Below are 20,445 nucleotides of genomic sequence, written 5' to 3'. Positions count from 1 at the left end.
TCAAACTTTTGTAGATCTGTATTGACTTTCATTGTTCAGCCATATTGAAAATAATGATGCCCTGACAAGGTACATATAAAAACATTTATTTGAAAATCTCGAACTTTACAATTTAAAATCTTTAGTTTCCTAAATTATAAGTCACAAATTACAGTCAGTTTTTTGTCCTCAAAGCATGATGTGAAAATATCACTTTCTTTCTCTCCTCTTCTTTTTCTTTTCTGTAAACGGTTTCACGTAGTTCATCCATCTTTCCTTCTGTTATCTGAAACAACTGTAAGCCCTGCCCACAAACAACCACCCAGGCTCCTCTCTCTTGCTCAAACCATGCCCACAACCCAGCTGCATCAGCAGTGTGTGAGAACAGCACCTTCAGTAGGCGGAGTCCATCACTGTTTACGCTCCACAAACACAAGCGTTGGTCCGGTGAGGTGGATACCAGTAGTGTGGGGCTTAGTAAACATAACCCTGTGAGAGGGGAAGAGTGTGCCAAGGGCACTGACCAATGAGCAAGCAGCTGTAGAGACATGCCTCCATTTTCCTGCTTTTTCTCATCTATCTTAATATGCAGTAGAGACAGCTGTCCATCATCTCCACCACTGGCCAATGAGATAACATTTTCCTCCACTTGCCTCATTTCTCTTCTAGGTGATAAAGTGAGCGCATTGACTCCACTTTGATGGACAGGTATGGAAAAGAATGGGGCTGATGGACCTGAAGCACAGAAAAGGTAAACTGTTAGTAGCATATACACATTTTAGAGTTCTATAACCAGATTCAAGCATGATGGCATCCAAAACTTTAGGTATTACCATAGATTCTGTAGTTTCTTTTATGTTTATGAGGCTTGCAATGAATGAAAAAGTAATTCCATATACTCCGCCAGAGGAAATTCATTTTGTTGACCCTAATAACTGCGGTCTCAATGAGATGTTACTGTATGAAAACCAACAGCAATATTTTTAAATAAAATAATAATAATAGCAATAATACACATTTTTTGGGACATGTCTGGAACAGTGTATGTACATAAGGACAGATTTTTTACAATTTCTGACTGAGCATTGCGTTTTAACATTTAACACATGCAAGATAATAACATTCATTTAACAGTCTGTGTACAGTCAATATTAAATGTGTATTCTGAGTTTGTCACACCACAGAAAAATGTGTTATTAACCGCACAGCCAAAATTGAATGCTAAAAAAATAAAGTAAATAAAATAAGGTATCAAAATCTTAAAAAATTAGCTGTCCTCTCTGCTCTAAAACACTGGGGGCGTGTCTGCTTGCAGCGCTGAAACCACACCCACTTATGGCAAATCTGCCATCTCTTTTGTTTTGCAAATTATAGCAACTATGTAACGTGATGAAGGTATAGCTAGATTTTTCAAACTTGGTTTTCAAAGTTGACTTTACACAAACTTTAAGTTTTTCTTAACTACAACATAATTATTCAAACATAAAAAATCAGCACATTATTAAGTGTTTATGTTCTGGTGTATGTATGACTCACCCTGCCAGCTGACACTAGCCTTACTGTTCAAAACTGCTGTTAAATCCCACACAGATATACAACCATCTGTAGTGGCACTGAACAGCAACAAAAGCCTGGGACAAAAAGAAGACAAAGGAAAATAAGTTTAAGAAATTTTAAAATAAGGGTTTGATAAATGTACATCATGTCCTTACTGTCTGTCCTGGGAGTCCTCCAACTTGTAGGTAGCGACGCTGAGCACACACCTCTGATGGTAAAAACACTCCCAAAGCAGGTCAACACTCCTTCTGCTTTCAATGATGCTGAAAAGCCTGCAAATAAAAAACATAAATCTAAAATCTAAATAAAACATATTGCATTAAATGCTTTTAAATTCGTACATTCATAATCTTTAACCAAGTTACCTTACTGCACCATCGCTACAGCCCAGGGCCAGTAAGACACAATCAGTCCCATTTTTCACAACAGCCATAGACATGTACCTACAAAGTGAGAAAGCATTTGCACAATAAATTCAAAATGTAATCTCCCAAAATTACCCCATGTTAATTGTATTGTCCGCCCTCTGGTGGTAAGAAATTTGTAGCTGCAATCAACCACTGAACAACACTGGACCCAATTGATTTTCACTGTCTTGGCGAGAAAAAACATTACTGAAACATTTTCCAAATTATCTTCTTCTGTATTCAAAAGAAGTCATACAGATTTGATGCATCACCAAGGTGAGTAATTGATGACAATATTTTTTTTTTAATTTAATGCCATGTCAGCATCTCAGGGTATTGTTATGGCAAAAACCCCTTTAAGAAAATAAAAAGTGACTTGAACTCTAAATCCAAACTTGGAAAGAAGAAAGTATTTCAACATTTACATTCACAAACACATGCACACCTTGTCTCTGGGTCCATTTTGACAGTCTTATGTCGGTTCCGTTTCCGTTCCCACTGTTCATCCAACCGATGGCCTGCTATCTGAGTGACCTGACAGATTGGCTGACCCTGCTGCTCATCCAAACGAATCAAGAGCCGGTAACATTGCAGCTGGGCCCGGCCACCCGCAGAAAACACCAAAGAAGAGACAGAGGAGTTATCCATCACGTCGTCTCCCCCTTTTTCATTAGTTTCTCTTCTTCTGATTGCAGCCAGTGCACGAACATTTGAGATATGGTCTGTCAGAACCGAAAGCACTTTAACAGTTCCACTCTCTGGATTGATAGCGAGGACACCTACTGTGGTATCTTCCCCTCCAGTAACAAAAACTTCCCAAAGTTCTGAAAATTGTCTTGTCTTGGTAAGACTACCAAGGTGACAAACACAGCTGATGCCTCGTCCATGTAGCCCCTCTTTCAGTGTGTGTCCATTCACATCAGTTTCTGTAGAGGCTAATGAACGTGATGCCATGACAGCTCCATGCTTGATGAACACAAGGGTACCTTGTCCAAGTGTATGTGCTTGAGCATCTGTGTCAGCATATATCGGGCGTTTATAGGCCCAGGATCGATGGCCGCCTCCACAGGCAACTGACAAAAGCTTTTCTTGTCTGTGAGGGTCCCATATAATGAAGTGGACCGAGTGGAAGCCAACCATTACAAACCGAGTTTCAGCTATGCTTGCACTCTCTCGATCGATCATCCTCTTTCCAATTCCCTCATTCAGCATCTTTCTCTGTGCCTCAGGACTGTCCGAGTCCAGAAACAGAACTTTCTCTATCCAGTCCATGCCTCTGCAGGCCCGTTGAACTCTACGCACCTTCAGGACATTTTCTTCAACAGTTAGTATTCTTACAGAACCATCTCGACCTGTACTGTAACATAAATCTTGAAGCTCACACACCGAAGTCACACCTTGTTTTCCATGTACTCCATAAAGGGTACTGATGGGAGAAAGAGGACCACTGTTTGCTTTGTCTGTTTGCTTGTTTTTAGTTTCTTGCTCTTGTAAGTCTGTTCCTCCATCATTCTCTTCTCTTTCAGTGTATAGCAGCAGTGACCCTCTCCGATCACCACACAGGTAAAACCCCTTTCTCTGGGACAAGCTAACTGCAGCAGTCAGCCAGCGTTTGGCACAGGGTGGCAGCAAAAATGGAAGAAGAGTTTCCTCTTGCATATGCAAGCCTGATTCATCCTCTGTCACTTTTATAGTCCATCGGTAAACCTGTCCCTCAGAGCCAGATGCAAGAAGACACCAACTCCAGGACCCTTCAAACAGTCCTTTGACCCAAAGTAAAGAGTGAATTTTACCCTCACCAGCTCTTAGCAGGACTCCCACACCAGGCTGGCCTACAAGAAACAACTGGACGCCTCCATTCAGATTACCCACTGCACACACCCACACAATGCAATGTGAATTCTGGACTTGGATGCTTGTGACCTCCATCACACAATAGGACTGGAATTCTGCCCCCCCTCGCCAAATGACATCCCAGGTGTCACTTGAACTAAGGCACACCTCTCCTTGATCTGTACAGACCAGAATCGCATTTGAATCACTCTCACCCACTAATCGAACCACTTTGGGACAACCCTCCCCTTTAAACCCTAAATCCAGCTGAGTCTCTGCCTGAGTTTCCTCACAGCCTTTCTTCTCCTCTGCCAATCTCCATACTTTTACCCCTCCATCTGCACCTCCAGTAGCCATCCATCCCTCCTTACAGCCTATACTTTCCTCGCTGACAGCCAGAGCCCTGACTCCACCTGACCTATGTCCTCTAAACGTATGTCCCACTTTTCCTTCACCTCCCCATTCCCAGAGCAGGCACGCTCCATCTTCTCCTGAACTGAATACACGGTTTGGTGCCAGCCTGACACAGAAGACCCGTGCCTGGTGCCCATAAAGTACACGAAGACATGTTGGCGATTCCTCTCCACAGCCTGCTTCTCCACCCAAAGTACCAACGCTCCACAAACGAACACTGCGGTCATCTGAGGCAGATGCAAGCCAGCCAGATTTCTGAAGGTAGCAAAGACTGAAAATGACTCCGGTGTGGCCCAACAGTCGTCTCTCTACCTGAGACTGGCCATTAGGTTTGGTTCCTGTGGGCCTCCACAGCACAAGCTGATTGAAAACAGTCCCACCTACCAGCACTAAAGAATCCCAATTTGGACCAATCATAAGCGCTGAGTAGAGAAGACATGTCTCTATGCAGGAGTAGAAGGAAAGAGCTTTGCCAGATTCTGCATCTAAAAGCAAAACAGCATTATGAGCCAAGGATATGCCTAACAGTGGGTGTGGTTCTATTTTCAACCAATGAATGTCCAGAACCCAGTCTTGAAGCTCTAAGAGAGGACCAATGAGGTTTAGGCATCTTCCTCCAGTATTGAAGCTGACAAGCCGAACTCCTTTTCCTCCAAAAACAATAATGATGTCACTGTCCAAAACAGAATTTTCAGATGAGATTACGCTGTTGAACGGTCTCTCTCCAAACTGATGTTTTCTACTAGGTCGTATCCCATGTATCCGGTAATTCTGAAGAACATTTAAGGATGTGCATTCTTTCATAGGAGATGCCTGAAGACTGTACACAGAGAGGACTGGTCCCTCGCCTACAGGAATGACACAATTATGGGGAAATAATTATTAAAAATTAAATGAACATGAATACATTCATAAAGATAAATATGCAAATGCTCATTATGGATACTGAGAGACATCCCAGCATTTCCCAAGTATATGTTCCCTTTAGTACAAGAAGAACGAAATTTAGAGGAAGCAAACTCAGATCACCTTTGCCAAGATACACTCAGCAGGAAAAAAAAACACCCCAAAATGGCCCATGAGTCATAGTCTGCATACTTTAATCCAACACAAATTTTTAGTGAAATTTTGCTACCTGTTCATTAAATGAATGAATGTCAGTCACCTGTCAGCAGGAAATCCTCCCCCAGGAATTCCAGTGCAGTCACTGGAGCAACAAGCACAGTGCTCTTCATTATAGCTGATTCTACAGGAGATGCCATCTCAAGCGGTTTGAACAGCAGACTAAAGACTTCTGGAGCACAACAGAAACGTAACAGCATTATTCACTATTGTCAAGTAAATTAAGCCTAATTGCATACTGTTTGCAATGGCTTTTACCATCCACTTTTTCCAAGCAAGCCTACTGGGGATAAGATCCACTCATAATATTGTGCTACAAAAAATTCTTATCTATCAGTTTGATTGAATGAGCAATACATTTTCATGCTTTATTTTCAGACTGCAGGAGAATAATATATCAAGAGCTCTTATCTTTTCCCCCATTTATTCTCTCTCTCTCTCTCTCTCTATATATATATATATATAAAGATATAATACAAGTTTGTTGTCTGCTCTCATGATTTAAAGTACATGCCATGAATAATTCACCAGAATGCACTAGTGTACTAGTGTTATTATAATGCAAAATGTTATTTTCTTCAAAAATCTGTACATCTTTTTCCGGGTTTGTTTTTACAAGAATGATTTAGAAATGTAATTGTGTCCCCATTTTACTTTTAATTCCATTTAAGAGTGTTTCCTATAATTTCACTGAATAAGATAAATGCAATATCTGTTAGTTATCAAAAATATGGACTTTGAAATATTAACACTTAATATTTATGTGAATTAACATTTTTGTATGTTGCATATAACGTATACAGATATTACCACAATGATTAGAATCTCTGTAATATTGTATCAGAATTAATAACTTTTAAGGATATCCGTGCTATTTTAAAAGTTATTTGTTAAAGCTTGTGAGCTATTAATTAATTAAACATTAACATGCAAGATGTTTTAATTATTTTAAAAACATTATGAAAAATATATATTAAATGCTGTGCACACCTGTATCACTCCTATTTCTGTGATGAAAATATACAAAAAACTAGAAAATTTGAATACTAGAAATACTAGAAAACTTGAATACATTATTACCGTATTTGATTATTTCATTACATTTGAAAAGTATATATTAACTGTTAATATTATTATAAAAAAAATAATAAAATATTTTCGGACGTGCTGGGCATTACAAACAACAATAAAAACAATAATAATTAAACCTCGACTAAAAAGTTTACATTTTATGTTTACTACCATGTAATTTAACTTAACTTTTATCAGAAAACCATACACATGAGAATGTAAAGGAACGTCAAATAAATACTTCTAGGTCAAACAGCATTAATTGTATCTGCTCAGAACTATATTCTGCTCAGAACTAACCATTTATAACTAAAGATTCATATTGAGCTGGTTGTCATGTTTTGGAACATACCACTTTGGTTACTAAGTTTTCGAGACAATTATAAAATGCCCTAATCTGGTCATCACCAGCTCTAAAGACTTTTGAAATGACCTGATAACATTTTCCGAATGACAACTACTATGAAGTGTGTTTTTCTAAGAAGGATAGATGGAGGATCTACCCATTCATTGAAAGAATTAACGTCTTCATGTCAACAGGGACAGTTACTATAAAAATACATTTCAGCAGGTATCTGTCCTCTGTAGGTTTGTCATCGTAACAACGACCCTGTCAAGTTCAGTTTGACTTACGCTTCCCACGCAGAGACCGCGTTTTATTTTGCGAGGAGGTGAACTGGATTATGATGCATCTTCTTTCACACTCTCCAGCATGTTTCGTGCCGCATGCTTGTGTTCTCGCTTCCTCGTTGACATCGCGCAAACACCCAATCGCGCCGTGGGATACTGCACAGACCGCTCCACGCGCGCCGTCAATTGGATGAAACGAGCCCTGCGCTTTCTATTGTAAAAACGCGTAGATTTGTGCATTTGCCTGATGCACAAACCATATGTATTGAGTGGATCTCTTGAGAATGGTATACAAATCATATAAAACGCACAAACCAGTGAACTGCCTTTTTACGCCCGGAGCGTCATTTTGCGCATGTGTCTCCAGTCTGTTGTTTAAATTTCTTACGGACCGCTTAAACCCAGGGGGTGGGGACAAAGTGTAATATTTTCGGGATAAAATCGTCAGACTGATGACTGCATGTAAGTAGTGTCGATATAAATAATATAATATCGGTTAATTATAAACAGCTGTGTAAATGCATAAGAGATCCCTTAGGAACAGTGAGGTGCAGCTGTAGTCTTAAATCGCAGCTCAGGTTCACTTCTGTAGTGCGATGCTCGGGTTTAGCGCTGTGGCTAACGAGACCAGCGGATGCAGCATACCAATAAAACTCATAAATGCGGTTCCACCTGCAGCTGAATTATTGGGCGAATCAGAGATTTTGAAGGCTTGTTTCTTCTTTGTTCATTAATGCATTTAATAGCAATATGATTCCTGAACGAATTGTTGAGTCTGGTCTTTGCAATGAGCCGGTTGAACTAGTTCACAAAAATAGACTGAACGATTCGTTTTCGAAACAACCCGAATGAGCCGAGAATCGGTGAGTGAGAGATAACGAAAACATTTGGAGTGAACCGCTGAACCAACTAAATAGCTGAATTGTTACAAATACCAATAATGGGAAACGTATTTATACAGTTTTCTCAACACACGAATCACGGTTGCTTTTAATAAAATGATGTATATAATTTATCAAATGCAGAATATGCAAAAAACGTGCAAAAACTTTTCAGCAAAGGGTTATAAGCGAATGTTATAACAATGTGCTTACATTATATTTAAATTATACGTTTTAAAATTTAAAATGCTTTATTAATTGCATGGCTGTAACTTAAATGTTCACGTCTAATTTTGGCCAGAGATACCTTGCAGAAGCACACGATGACTTTCTCGTTCTGCTTGAAATTTTAAATTTAATAAGTGATAACCAGAAAATGAACGTTTTTGTCTTTATTTGGATTGAGGTTAAATGCTTATGGGCATTTTACCGATAGGTCGATTACAATAAACGCTTTTATCAACAAAACGACGTCGAGATGTAGAATAATTGACACTGTTTTTATCAACCGGCTCTTTGAAACGAACTGTTCAAAAGAACCGACTCTCAGAAATCAGTTCTTAAAGAACACGAGGCTTTCCACCCCGACGATCAAACGTATCTTTTTTTTCCAAGAGAAGCAGCAGATATTAAGATTCAAAAGGCATTACCATCTTTTTGTTTTTTTGTATGCTGAATTACAGACTCCACATGTGTACCTGGTGACCCCTTGAGCATCAGGTGGATCCCGGATGCATTTCCGTCGAGCACTGAAGCAGTTTACCCGAGGCATCCAGAGTTTAACATCACTCCAGCTGAAACTCTGAAGTGTACTGTATATATCCAACACCAAACCAACCTCGCCTTCCTGTAAAGCTGGAGAAACTCAAAAACCAACACTGTGATACTGCAAATGTTACCATGTAAAAGATTTCAAACTAGACTGTTCTGCTGAAAATAAAACTATAGTGCGATACTTTGCAGATTTCCTACAAATGAAGTAAAACGCAGTACCTCAACATAAGCCTTCTTACCCATTACACTCATGCTGACCACCATGACGTACCGCATGCCAAACTTCACTCTGGAGCAGAAGCTTTTCCTGCTTCGGAGAATCCATGCGGTGGTGGACACAGTGCAGGACTTTCGGAAAGACACCAACACTACTGTGCACCGGAACGCCGTATGGGCAGAGCTGGCTCAGGCCTTCAATGCGGCCTTCCCGAGTCGACCCCCCAGCAGCATCGGCTCTCTGAAGACGCTGTGGAAACGGCTGAAGGTGGAATGTCGCGTCGCGCTGCAGAAGCGGCAGGAACAGCAGGCGGCTGGGCTTCCTGTGTCTGCCCTCACTCAGGTAAATTGAAGTCTTATGTTTCTATAATTGGGTTATGCGCTTTGAATATTCTAGTAACGCGCGGTGCGGTTGTGTGTGGTTCCTGTCAGGTGCAGAGAGAGGTGATCGCTCTTGTGCCGAACCTGATCTCCTGTCTGGAGGAGGTAGACGGAGATGGCAGCTATGCCTCGGTTAGGGGTAGCTCACCTGGAGCAGGTAATTAATAGTCATGCCGTCTTTATTACAGGATGAAATACTACCACTCTTCCCAGCTGTCAGCTCTGTAATTATACAAGGATGGAGATTAATTGAGTCATTCTCTCTCTTGTAGTGATGGGGCTTTCAGGCACTAATGGGAGTGAGCATGAAGATGCTGACCACAGTCAAAATGATGTAAGACTGAAATCAGCCTTGAAAGGATCACTAAAGCACCTCTTAAGCTAAACGTTTTCTTTTACATTGCAGATTTTATTGTTAAAATATGATTAACTCTCTTATGGAAAGCGCACTTGCTGCTCGCACCATTATTTTAGAATGCAAAGCGCTACTATGTTAGAATTTTATATGCGTTAAACGCAGGAAATGTGGTGAAAATGTAATATTAATGTATTTAGCAATTTATAAATATTAATTTATAATTATTTGCTGTATACACTGCGTTTTTGGGTGAGATTATTTAAAGAAATTTGAAGTAAAGACAGTTATAACAAGTAAATGTGGTTTTGTTGGATTTTCTGTTCTTCAAAGAATCCACAAAAATATTAAGCTGCACAGCTGCACATTGATACTCATAAGAAATGTTTCTTGAGCAATATTCAAATTATTTTAAAAGATCACGTGACACTGAAGACTGAAGTAATACTGTAGCTGCTAAAAATTCAGATTTGCCATCACAGTAATAAATGTGATACTGGACCACAAAATCAGTTGTAAGTCGCAGGGGTATATTTATAGCAATAGCTAAAAATACGTTGTCAAAATTACAGAATTCTTTTATGCTATAAATTCATTTGGATATTAAATAAAGATGATGTTCCATAAAGATATTTTGTAAGTAATATGTATTGCTAAGAACTTCATTTGAACAACTTTAGAGGCAATTTTGATTTTTTTTGCACCCTCAGATTCCAGATTTACAAATAGCTATATCTTGGCTCAGTATTGTCCAATCTATACATCAAATGATATATAAATGGAAACCTTATTTATTCAGCTCTCATATGATGGATAAATAAATCTCAATTTATTACCCTTATGACTGGTTTTGTGGCCCGGGGTCACAAATGACATTAAAAATATATATTATAAACTATAACTGTATTAAACATAAACTATATTAAAAATGTCAGCAAAAAATATTTTAAATTATAATAATATTTCACAATATTACTGTATTTTTACTCAAATAAGTAAGTTTTGGTGAACATAGGTGACTATTAAAAAAACATTTTAAAATCTTATTAAATAAAAATGTATTTTGCTTTTTATCATAAAGCTGATATATACTAGGCTATGTATAAACAATTCCATATTATATAAATAAATGAAAATCTAAAAATTTTAAAAGGTAATTTTTGTAATATTCTGTGTTCCATACAGTAGTCATGTACATCACCAGAGCTGCATTCATTGCACATTTCCTGTGTTTACTGCACGTACATGCATGCATGTTATACTCTCAATAAAGCATGCCACTTTGTGCATTATTACATAAATGTACAGGAATTATGATGCTATTAGACGTCCCTTTTTACAGGAAGTAGACAGCAAGGAGAACTTAGCCATTGAGCTTGGACTGGTCTCACCATCTCACCCACCTGTTAACTCTGGGATTCCTCCTGGCACTGCCTCCTCTCCTTTCCACTCGCATTCAGTCTCTTCCAGGTCCAGCCGTCCCTCCCTCGTCTACCCAAACAATACAGGAAGCACCTCAGGGCTGGGGTCGGGGACTAGGGGTTCAAACTTTGATACTCCACACAGAGAGCCTGCGGCACCACGTGCTCCTGCCGGAGGAGCAGCTGAGAATTCATTACCACCGATGGACCCTTATACCTCAAACTCCAAATGGGAGTCACGTCGACAGGAACTGTTTGAGCTGGAGCATCAGCAGACAATGAGTCTGTTACTGCTGCAGCAGTGTGTGTGGGAGGAGAAAAGGAAAGCAGTGAGACAAAAAGAGAAGGCGGCACGGGCCAAGAAGAGATATTATCAAGCCAAACTACAGAAGATCGGCGCAGATCCTCCGCCTTCCAGCAGTGACAGCGAGGATAACGAATATCTACAGACCTGAACTCAGATGTTTACGACGTCTTAGCTATGTTTGCTTTCTTTTTGAAAGTCATTTTTTTTATTCTAGCAATGCTGTTTATTTACAAAACAATATATTTTTTATTGTGGACTAAAGTTAATCGGTGTTTAGGAATGTACCATGTGTATCATATGGAGGGGGAATTCACTCGAGCAGGCTTTGTTCCAATAGCCGATACAAATCTGATTTCTTTTCATACTCTCTCATCAACACGGACGCTGCATTCCATTCAGTCAAAAGTGGGATAGTTAAAGGGATAATATGCTTCGAAATTGAATCTCATAATTTACTCACCCTCATATCGCTCCAAACAACATGCAAACTTTTTGCAACATAAATGAGGTGTGTTAAAAAAATGCCCCAGCGTTTATTTTGCCCATACAGTATAAGTAAATAGATCTAGTGTTGCTGAAAACAGTTGAAATATTTTTCAGAATATCTTCTTTGGTCTTTTCAATATATATATATATATATATATATATATATATATATATATATATATATATATATATATATATATATATATATATATATAATTATTATAAAAAAATTTGTTAGCTATCCCTTTAACTCATGTTTAAGTGATATCATATAACAAAATCGACCAAAAGTCTTACGTTAGGGATGTATTGCAAATGGGAAATTGAAATTTGGAGTGCAATATTTAAACATGTCTATCCAGTGCAGGTCTACAATGGTAAAGCAGCGCAGTGGAATGCAAGGTTGTGTTGTTAGCCTCGTACAGTCAGGCCAGAACTGAGCAGTGAGGAGGAGAGGAAATGAACTGAAATGAGATTTCTAATGTTACTGTATAGCATTTTAATTTAATGCTTGTGGATCAAACCAAGGATTGATTAGGGTTTTCCAAGGCCCCCATTACTGTGGTAAGAAATTACACTGCAAATATGAGGTAAGAAAGCATCATTTGAAGACACACATTGCAACATCTGTGCGTGCAGATCATTTCAGGGGTCATTGCCAGTCCATAATCTATCCTTGGATACAACTCATCTTGACTGTTTTGGGACCGTGTCTTCAGGACCAACCTTTAGATTCAGTTCACTGTAGCTCATTTATACTATGCAGGTTTTTTCAGGTAAATAAGTGCTTCTTTTAAAGTGACTTCCCACTCATGGAGTGCTTGAAGTTAGTACAGTGTTGTTCAATTACATGTTTTAGTATACAGCATTTAGGAACAAAGCCCTTTGTTAAACCTTTTGTTAATCTTAAAGGTCTAAAATGGAAATAATTTTCTTACCCTCGTTATGTTCCAAACCTTTGTTCCATGGCGTGTGAAATAAAGTTATATTTAAAGTTATATTTTCACCCCAGGTTTGGGACAACATGAGGGTGAGTAAACGATACTTTCTTTTTAGATGAACTTTGCTTTAAGGTATGTTACAACAGTAGACTGAAATTGAGTATGTAAACCAGTGAAACTGAATGTTAGACTGAATTAAACTAGTGAGAACCTTCCACTGTAAAAGCAGATGTAATTTCAGTTGATTTTACTGAAGTTCAGAAAAATGTGTAATGTGATAAATACCTTAATTTTTTTAACTACAGAAGTGTTTGTCTTGAATATTCAAAAAAAAAAAAAAAAAAACCAGAAGCGTGGTAGCAATAACTCTTTTATTGATGCCCAACGGGTCTCACTTTCATCTCCCAATGGTAGCAGATTTTTTTTCTGAAAACCCCCATAAGTGAAAGGGATACAACATGTCCCACATTAAACATGTTGAGCCATTATACATTCCCCTGTTCTCTCTCCCATCCAATCATTGTCTTGTACCTCTCTCTCTCTCTCTCTCTCTCTCTCTCTCTCTGATGGACAGAGCACATTTCTTTTCCCAGAATGCATTGTGAACAGAAGAGAAGGGGGACATATCAGACAATACATGTACAAAAGTTTCACACATAAAACATTTGAAACAGATGAAATCTCGGTCTTATAAAAAAAAAAAAAAAAAAAAAAACTTCCATACGCACTTCTTTAGAAACACTCCAGCAACGATTATGGTAGAGAAATGAATTCAATAAATATTAATAAATAAAATAAATAAATTTAATGTCTGTACAAGATAAAGTTATGCAGTAATAAATAAAATATAAAACCATGAATAGAAAAAGTACCGGAGCACTTTATGACAGGTAAGAGGTATAAAAGGAATGATTATAGGGCACTCTTTTTGGCAAAAATCATGGTAATACTGCAAATGACTAAAGAGATAAAGTCACATTGAGCTTGATATTTTGAAATCATCTCACCTTAATGGCTGAATTTTGCTCATTTTACAAAGTTTCTTCCTCTGAAGCACTAAGATTGTTCAATACTCCACAGAGACAATAATGACTGATATTTCGATATGCTCTCTTTGTTAGAAAAGAAATCAAAGATGGATTACATATCTTCTCCTGAATAGCTGATTTGGGATCTTTGTGTAACATTTCCTGAAGCAGTGTTTGAATTATAATAACTCTGGATATGAAAGACGTCTTAATTATGCTAAAAAGACTTGTAGGTTAGTTACATGAATGATTAAAAGGTATCCTCACACAGCTGCAACAAACTTCAACACGTGTTTGTTATGCTTTTAGAGCAGTTTGGCCAAAAATATTAAAGAAACCGGACAGGCATTTCATATAAGCATGACTCTGTTGACTCAAGCTAAAATCTTCCAATCAAGTCACCTGTCTGACAACAATCCATTGACTGACAATCATTACGGTCCAAACATATCTTCTGTTTCATAATTTCTTTAGAATTACAATCACTGTCTCTGGAGTTTCCCACCAATCCCATGTTTGGGCCAATAAGTTCTGCATTCACACGAACCAGTCCTCGTCTTCATAGACTCTCTTCGGTCTATCAGTGGGCGTGGCTTGTTGCATAAACTAATGTTGGAGTGGAAAGATTGGAGTGGGAATGTCTAGGACTGTTTTGGCTCGGAATGGGTTTGAAAATGATTTTTCGATCCTACCCACTTAAACACATATCCACACAATCTTCAAAAAACATCACTAGAGATTTTTCTTCTTTGATCTTTGATGAAAAAGATACAAAAAGTATAAAAATGTTCTGTACAGTTTTTTTCTCTCTCTCTCTCTTTGTCTCTGACCAGTCCTCTCAGCTGTTGGTCTGAAATCTGAGGTTTGTTGTTTGGATTAATTGAAAATCATAGAAATCATCACCTTCTCTGGTCTGATTTCCTGTCTGTTCTCAGGAGGGTGATATCTCAAGCCCTTGATGAACAACGTCCTACCCTCTTTTCAGGGTGAAGGAGGAGTCATGAACGCTCCGGTTGGCTATGTCCTGTGATTCTTGAGCCCATCTGCAGAGGTGCATTATAGGACTGCGAAGGAATCATCAAGATTGTCCATCACTTCTGTTAACTCTACAAAGAGAAAAAAAGAAAAAGACAGAACAGGGAAAACTGTCAGATATTTCATCCTGAAAATCTTGATCACTGTAAAAAATAAATAAAAAGGAGGTGCAATGCAAATAAATAATATATTAAACCAAGCACATCATAATATAAAACATTATAATATTAAAACTATATATATATATATATATATATATATATATATATATATATATGAGAGAGAGAGAGAGAGAGAGAGAGAGAGAGAGAGAGAGAGATTCATATTGTTTTTGTATGTATAACAATTTTCATGTTCAATTTTTTATTATTTTTAGAAAACTCAATGTTATACCAACACATTAATATTTTCTAATTTATATATTTGTATTGTTTGCATGTTTTTCAAATTTAATATAAAAATAAATAAATTAGTAAATAAATAAATAAAAAGCTAAAAATAAACCATACAAAATTTGCAATGGATTTCCATGGAAAAGAGCAGCTTGGACATTCTGAGACAACAAATGAGGAATACAAAAGGAGACAAAACAGGGGCTGGACTTACTCAGAGTCAGGTGACACTTCAGAGACGCTCTGAGAGGTTGCAGAGAGAGGAGGCGGGGAAGGGGAGGGGCCTGCGGAGGCAGCGACAGGATTGGGGGAGGGGTTAAGACAGAGGAGCTGAAGGAGGCGAGGATGGAGGACAGGATATCCAGGTGTTCACTAGAGGGTGGGCGACTAGACGGAGCTCCGGGTGCAGTTGCAGATGGCGGGTACCTACATGGAGGGGCGGAGTCTAGACGACCGCGGCGAGAGGGCAGGGTTTCCTGGGGTTCCTCTGTGATTGGTGGAGGGGGTGAGGAGGGTGGGTGTGGCTCAGGGTGTGAGAGCTGTCGGGGCGGCAGGGTTCTTAGCCACTCCCTGCAGGGCTGCGCTCCGCCGTTAGATTCCAACTGTTCCCGGGATCGACTGCTCATGAGAGCCCCACCGAGGTGCTCCCGAGAGGCCTGTTGCCTTGTTAGAGTGTTAAGCTGTGTTCTCGAACCACTTAACGAACCCTCTGCACCCATTAAACCCACCATACCACCCCTGCCCACCAGATCTTCTCTAGAGGCATGGATACTGTGAACTGGGCCCAGCCTTTCTCTGGACCCACCCAGGTGTTCGGCACCAAGCTCACGTCGTCTCGGCAACAGGTCGAGGTTGTCACGAGAGCGTTGTCGTCGCGCCAGTGAATCCAGGTGTTCACGGGAAGAGTATCGGGAAGCTGGTTGGGACAGTGAGCCAGTGCCGGAGTACATACGACCGTAGGAGGCAGCTGGGACACCTCTGTGTCCCAATGTGGAGGTCCTGTACCAAGACATCTCACTGGGAGCGCGACCCACTGCAGACAGGCCCTGTAGAGCAGGAGGGCAGCCCAGACGATTCTTCAGGATTCCTGGGAAATGGATGCAGAGGGGTTTATTATGGCTTTCTGTGCACCGATATTAAAATGTTGGCAATACATGAAAATATCATTAAGCCAATAACTATTTTCATGTAAATAAGACGAATAAATACATTTACACAATTTATATAATTTAAACTATTTAATTTAATTAATTTTATTTTTAAATATTTTCTTAAAATGTAATGAAATTACAAATATTTCTAAATCAATTAAAAATACTGTAAAACCAATAATTTTACGTTCTACAAGGGAATTTTGACATCACAGCATTACAATATTGAGATTTGCTACAGATTACATTTAAAAGTGTCCTAACATGCTGAATACTAATTTTAAGTGTTGGAAGATTGAAAAGAAATCTAAAGAAATCTATTGGCCAGGGTTGTTTTAATATCACTGAGACAGTGTTTTAGCTTTTATCAATATTTTTTTTTTTTATATTTCTTACCTTTTTATTTTAATTGAAGTTTTTGTAACTGAGTAGTGTATTTTTGCTATTTTTATTTTTTTTAAAAACATGTAGGCATATTTAATTAATATTTATTGCACTTTTAATGCATCAAGTTAAACTACTTAAAGGAGAAATGTTGCTTAGAAAACTAGATAAAATAGATGTTTAATGGTTTTAAATATTGTATTTCAGTTCATTTTCATTCATGTAAATTTTCATCACTTGCTATGAATGTAATTTTAGTTATAACCCAGATATCAGTCGATAGCCAGTATAGTGTAGCATTGTTTAATTTGTTTTTAAAAATATGTAACTGAATGTGAGCATTAGATGACTAAATAAGGACGTCTAAATAAAATAAAAAAAACAAAGAATAAGCATGAACAATTAAATATCATAATGTATTGATATTGGCCAATATTAGATAACACGGGTGCTTCACCCTTGCGGTGTCTGTGTGTGAGTCCGTTCTCATCTCCGCTGGTCAGCGCTGCATCTGGCTGGTTGTTATTAGCTGCATCCTTGCTGTAGTCACCCCCTAGGCGGCGCTCTGAGCCCCATTTCTGCAGTGAGTGCGCCTCGCAGCCTTCCAGCGCTGGCCAATAGGAGAGCAGGTCATTGCCATCCAGATCTGATACATAAACAGTTCCATACACTAACAGTTGGGTATCAGGAAACTAAGGATGAAGCTAACTTTCTGTACTCCTCTGGCTTTAAGAACAGCGACAAAGACAACAGCAAGAATAATTTTAGTACCTTTTCCACCATTGTGGGTGGGCTCTGTGAGTAAACGTTCGCTGTGACCAGTCCGTTTGAAGCGCCGCTGGATACGCCCCCGCAGGCGCACATTGTCCTCGCTCTCTGATGAAGGGATGGACAAACTTCGTTCCTCTTCCAGTGAGAGATCAGAATCCGAGTCTGAGTCCTCACCTGGCAGATAAACAGAAGAACAGATAGACCAAATGACACAAGTTCTGACATGACGCGGTCACAAACACTAGAATTAGGCAAGTAAAGAATGATCAGGAAGTGTGTGTAAGTGTGAATACGTACATGCATGCAGGTTATTGTGTTTTAGTGTACCTCCGTTGCGGTGAAACATTGCCACGTCCAGATCAGTGGCCCCTGTGTGACCAAGAGTGTGTTCTAGAGTCTGCCGTGACAAGAGATTCTCCCTGAGAAAAAAAAACAAAACATATACGTCAGTTTGCTACATACGGATACGTACAGTAGGAAATCAACAAAAATGCCTACTAATTTTTTGTTATATATAATATTTTAAAACATCATTTATTTCTTGTGATGGCAAGGCTGAATTTTCAGCAGTCACTGATTCAGTGTCACGTGATCTTTCAAATTCAAATTCTAATATGCTGATTTGGTCATCAAAAAACATTTATTTTGGTGGAACATCATTTATTTGAAACAGATTTCTCGAGAAAGTCTTTACTGTCACTATCAATTTAAATGCATAAAATAGTGCAATAATGTATAAAAGAAGAAATAAATTCATTAAAATAAATAAATGCATAAATTAAAAAAATTATTAAAATAAATAATAACCCCAAACAGTAGTGAATATTATAAGCATAAGAATTTGAGTGAATAGTATAATACAGCTATAAAACATTAAAAATGAATATAATAAAATACAGTAAAATACATAGTTCATTGTTAGTTCATCACACCAATACCAATTACAATACATATTATACCTTATTTATTTTAAAATGTGCTTATTTTTAGGTATACATCATTTCAATTGTAAATGTGAAAATGATGTGTTGATGTGTTGATGTGTTGACAGACCTGGCACTGCTGACTGATGAGATGGTTGAAGTTCCGAGTGTGATTCGGTGTAATCCGCTCTGCTCCAGCAGGGAGGCGCTGTTGTACGGATTTTGGCCCTGAACACATACAGCAGGTTACAAATCCACATGCTTATTTTCACTCCATGAAGTTAAATACGGGTTTATGTTAAAGATATGTGTGTAAAACTGTGCATGTGGTGGGGGTCATGCGATAATATGCACGTTTGTGTTCACTAACCGTTATCTGTGGAGGTCTGGGAGGTTCTTCACTGGGGCTTTTCTTGCCCAGACAGGCCAGTTTCCAGGCCTCCTGCACCTCAGAGTTCAGGATTGTAAAAACCAACAGTACGGCCAATCCCTGAGACACGCGAGTAGGAGAATAACATTATACTACATTATCTAGAACACAAGTATAGCTTGTAAAAAAGTATAGTAAAAAAAAAAAGCTAATATGACAATGACAAACACATACAAACGAGGCACACTTACCTGGACGCAACAGAGTACAATGAACAGGTAGTGGAACGCCAGGACACTGTTATTAACAGCCATAAGACCAAACAACCAAACGCATGTACTCAATAATAACAGGAGGAAGGCACTGCGGATAGTAGAACTGAGAGATATAAAGAGAGAGAAATACAATGAAAGGTAGAATAAAGACGTGAAAATTAACATTTAAAAATTTTCTTTTTTGAGTCACCTAAATAATATTCATGATGATAAGATTTATAAGTACCCCTCCCATTTTCCATGTTGAATGTATCTGAACACATGCATGTTGTACTCACATCACGGGCAGCTTCTTTATCTCCTTCTGAGTGGGGTTGCATGTCATACGCAGGACCATTAAAAACATCCCACCATTCATCTGTAACCAGAAAGAGAGATTTGTCAATTTAGACAGTCACTGCAGTGCTTCACACACCCAGAGAGAGAATTACAAAGACGCATAAAAACACATAATGATGCAAACAACACAAAAAGAGCAAAATACCAGGATGACGACGCTAACTGGTCCTGCAAAGCTCCACATAAGCTTATCGTACATGGAGATCCAGCAGAAATCCGGGTTGCCGTACCCTTCTGGATCCAGCCCCACCGCGAGCCCTGCAGCATACATATGTCACAGAACATATCTGCCTGGAAGTACACGTGTGTGCGCGTATGTGTGTGTGTGTGTGTGTGTATTTACCCACCTGTAATGATAGCAGGGACTCCCCAGCCAATAGCATAGTAGAATCTCATAGCTCCGTAGTTGATGTTTCTCGCTTCTGTTTGCATACGGTAAATATGAAGAGCTTCTACGAACAGCCACGCAAATGCTGACATAAAGAAGTAATGGAGCAGAATCGCAACCACCGTGCACAGGAACTGCACCAATCAGAGAAAATCAGATAGAATGAACCAATTAGACAAGTGAAAAGAAAATACCAGCATATTGCATGTGTAAAAAAACATTAGTTTTATAAAAGAATATGTCTTTCTATTGTGTTATTGGCCTAAAAAGAGGGAGACGGCTTTGTTGTTTGCACATGTGTTCTGACTTATTGAGATGTAGCGCTCAGTCGGGTGTTGTGAGTTCAAACAGAGTTTAAAAAAAAATCTCCCGAACTCATTCCCACCACTTCCTGAATGCATGTCCAAAAAACCGAATCTATGGTCTAAAATCAATACGTGCCAGCAAAGTCAATGTTTGAGAGAGAAGATGAATTATGAATGAACACATACTCTATCACATACACACCCACATCCCAGTACAGCGGTTGATATTAATGAACTCAGCAGTAACAGGCTTTTAGTGTGAGTGGTTTGCACTCCTGAGAATAACGTCTGTTAAAAATGGTGTTAACC

General features: G+C 38.7%; 3 protein-coding genes across 4 annotated transcripts in view; 1 reads left to right on the top strand and 2 right to left on the bottom strand.

Moving 5' to 3' along the window:
- Nucleotides 1-70: 70 nt before the first annotated feature.
- On the bottom strand, nucleotides 71-8,726 carry wdr6 (WD repeat domain 6). 2 transcript variants are annotated; one of them, XM_043246786.1, is made up of 7 exons: nucleotides 8,593-8,726; nucleotides 5,356-5,484; nucleotides 2,389-5,038; nucleotides 1,902-1,979; nucleotides 1,692-1,808; nucleotides 1,516-1,610; nucleotides 71-714 (listed from the first exon to the last, which is right to left on the bottom strand). In XM_043246786.1, exons 1-7 carry the CDS (start codon nucleotides 8,609-8,611, stop codon nucleotides 155-157), a joined length of 3,648 nt encoding a protein of 1,215 aa, XP_043102721.1. In that variant the 5' UTR covers nucleotides 8,612-8,726; the 3' UTR covers nucleotides 71-154. The 2 variants fall into 2 exon arrangements, with proteins under 2 accessions (XP_043102721.1, XP_043102722.1); XM_043246787.1 differs by lacking the exon at nucleotides 8,593-8,726 and adding an exon at nucleotides 7,017-7,147.
- A 188-nt stretch (nucleotides 8,727-8,914) lies between these two features.
- Nucleotides 8,915-11,895, top strand: LOC122350402 (fibrinogen silencer-binding protein). Its single transcript, XM_043246832.1, has 4 exons — nucleotides 8,915-9,227; nucleotides 9,317-9,422; nucleotides 9,538-9,599; nucleotides 10,963-11,895. Exons 1-4 carry the CDS (start codon nucleotides 8,919-8,921, stop codon nucleotides 11,494-11,496), a joined length of 1,011 nt encoding a protein of 336 aa, XP_043102767.1. The 5' UTR covers nucleotides 8,915-8,918; the 3' UTR covers nucleotides 11,497-11,895.
- Nucleotides 11,896-13,132: 1,237 nt separating this feature from the next.
- The window catches only part of celsr3 (cadherin, EGF LAG seven-pass G-type receptor 3), a 40,941-nt gene continuing 33,628 nt past the window's right edge, over nucleotides 13,133-20,445 (bottom strand). The window contains 12 exon segments of the mRNA XM_043246784.1: nucleotides 13,133-14,909; nucleotides 15,445-15,533; nucleotides 15,536-16,317; nucleotides 17,223-17,411; nucleotides 17,537-17,710; nucleotides 17,834-17,955; nucleotides 18,590-18,687; nucleotides 18,830-18,949; nucleotides 19,081-19,207; nucleotides 19,383-19,462; nucleotides 19,589-19,701; nucleotides 19,791-19,965. Of these exon segments, the coding sequence (XP_043102719.1) occupies nucleotides 14,882-14,909; nucleotides 15,445-15,533; nucleotides 15,536-16,317; nucleotides 17,223-17,411; nucleotides 17,537-17,710; nucleotides 17,834-17,955; nucleotides 18,590-18,687; nucleotides 18,830-18,949; nucleotides 19,081-19,207; nucleotides 19,383-19,462; nucleotides 19,589-19,701; nucleotides 19,791-19,965 (2,097 nt within the window). The 3' untranslated portion in view covers nucleotides 13,133-14,881.

Source organism: Puntigrus tetrazona, chromosome 8 (genome assembly GCF_018831695.1).
Source record: "Puntigrus tetrazona isolate hp1 chromosome 8, ASM1883169v1, whole genome shotgun sequence".
NCBI lineage: Eukaryota > Metazoa > Chordata > Actinopteri > Cypriniformes > Cyprinidae > Puntigrus > Puntigrus tetrazona.
The sequence above is the reverse complement of the archived record's forward strand: the minus strand, read 5'-3'. Positions and strand labels throughout refer to the sequence as shown.

Coding starts and splice junctions, on each gene's coding strand:
- wdr6 (XM_043246786.1), bottom strand. Junction 1,809..1,901: donor TGTAGCGATGGTGCAGTAAG/GTAACTTGGTTA, acceptor TTTTATTTGCAG/GCTTTTCAGCATCATTGAAA. Junction 1,611..1,691: donor GAGGACTCCCAGGACAGACA/GTAAGGACATGA, acceptor TTTTTGTCCCAG/GCTTTTGTTGCTGTTCAGTG.
- LOC122350402 (XM_043246832.1), top strand. CDS start 8,919: ATGCTGACCACCATGACGTACCGCATGCCAAACTTCACTCTGGAGCAG. Junction 9,228..9,316: donor CTGTGTCTGCCCTCACTCAG/GTAAATTGAAGT, acceptor GGTTCCTGTCAG/GTGCAGAGAGAGGTGATCGC. Junction 9,600..10,962: donor CTGACCACAGTCAAAATGAT/GTAAGACTGAAA, acceptor CCCTTTTTACAG/GAAGTAGACAGCAAGGAGAA.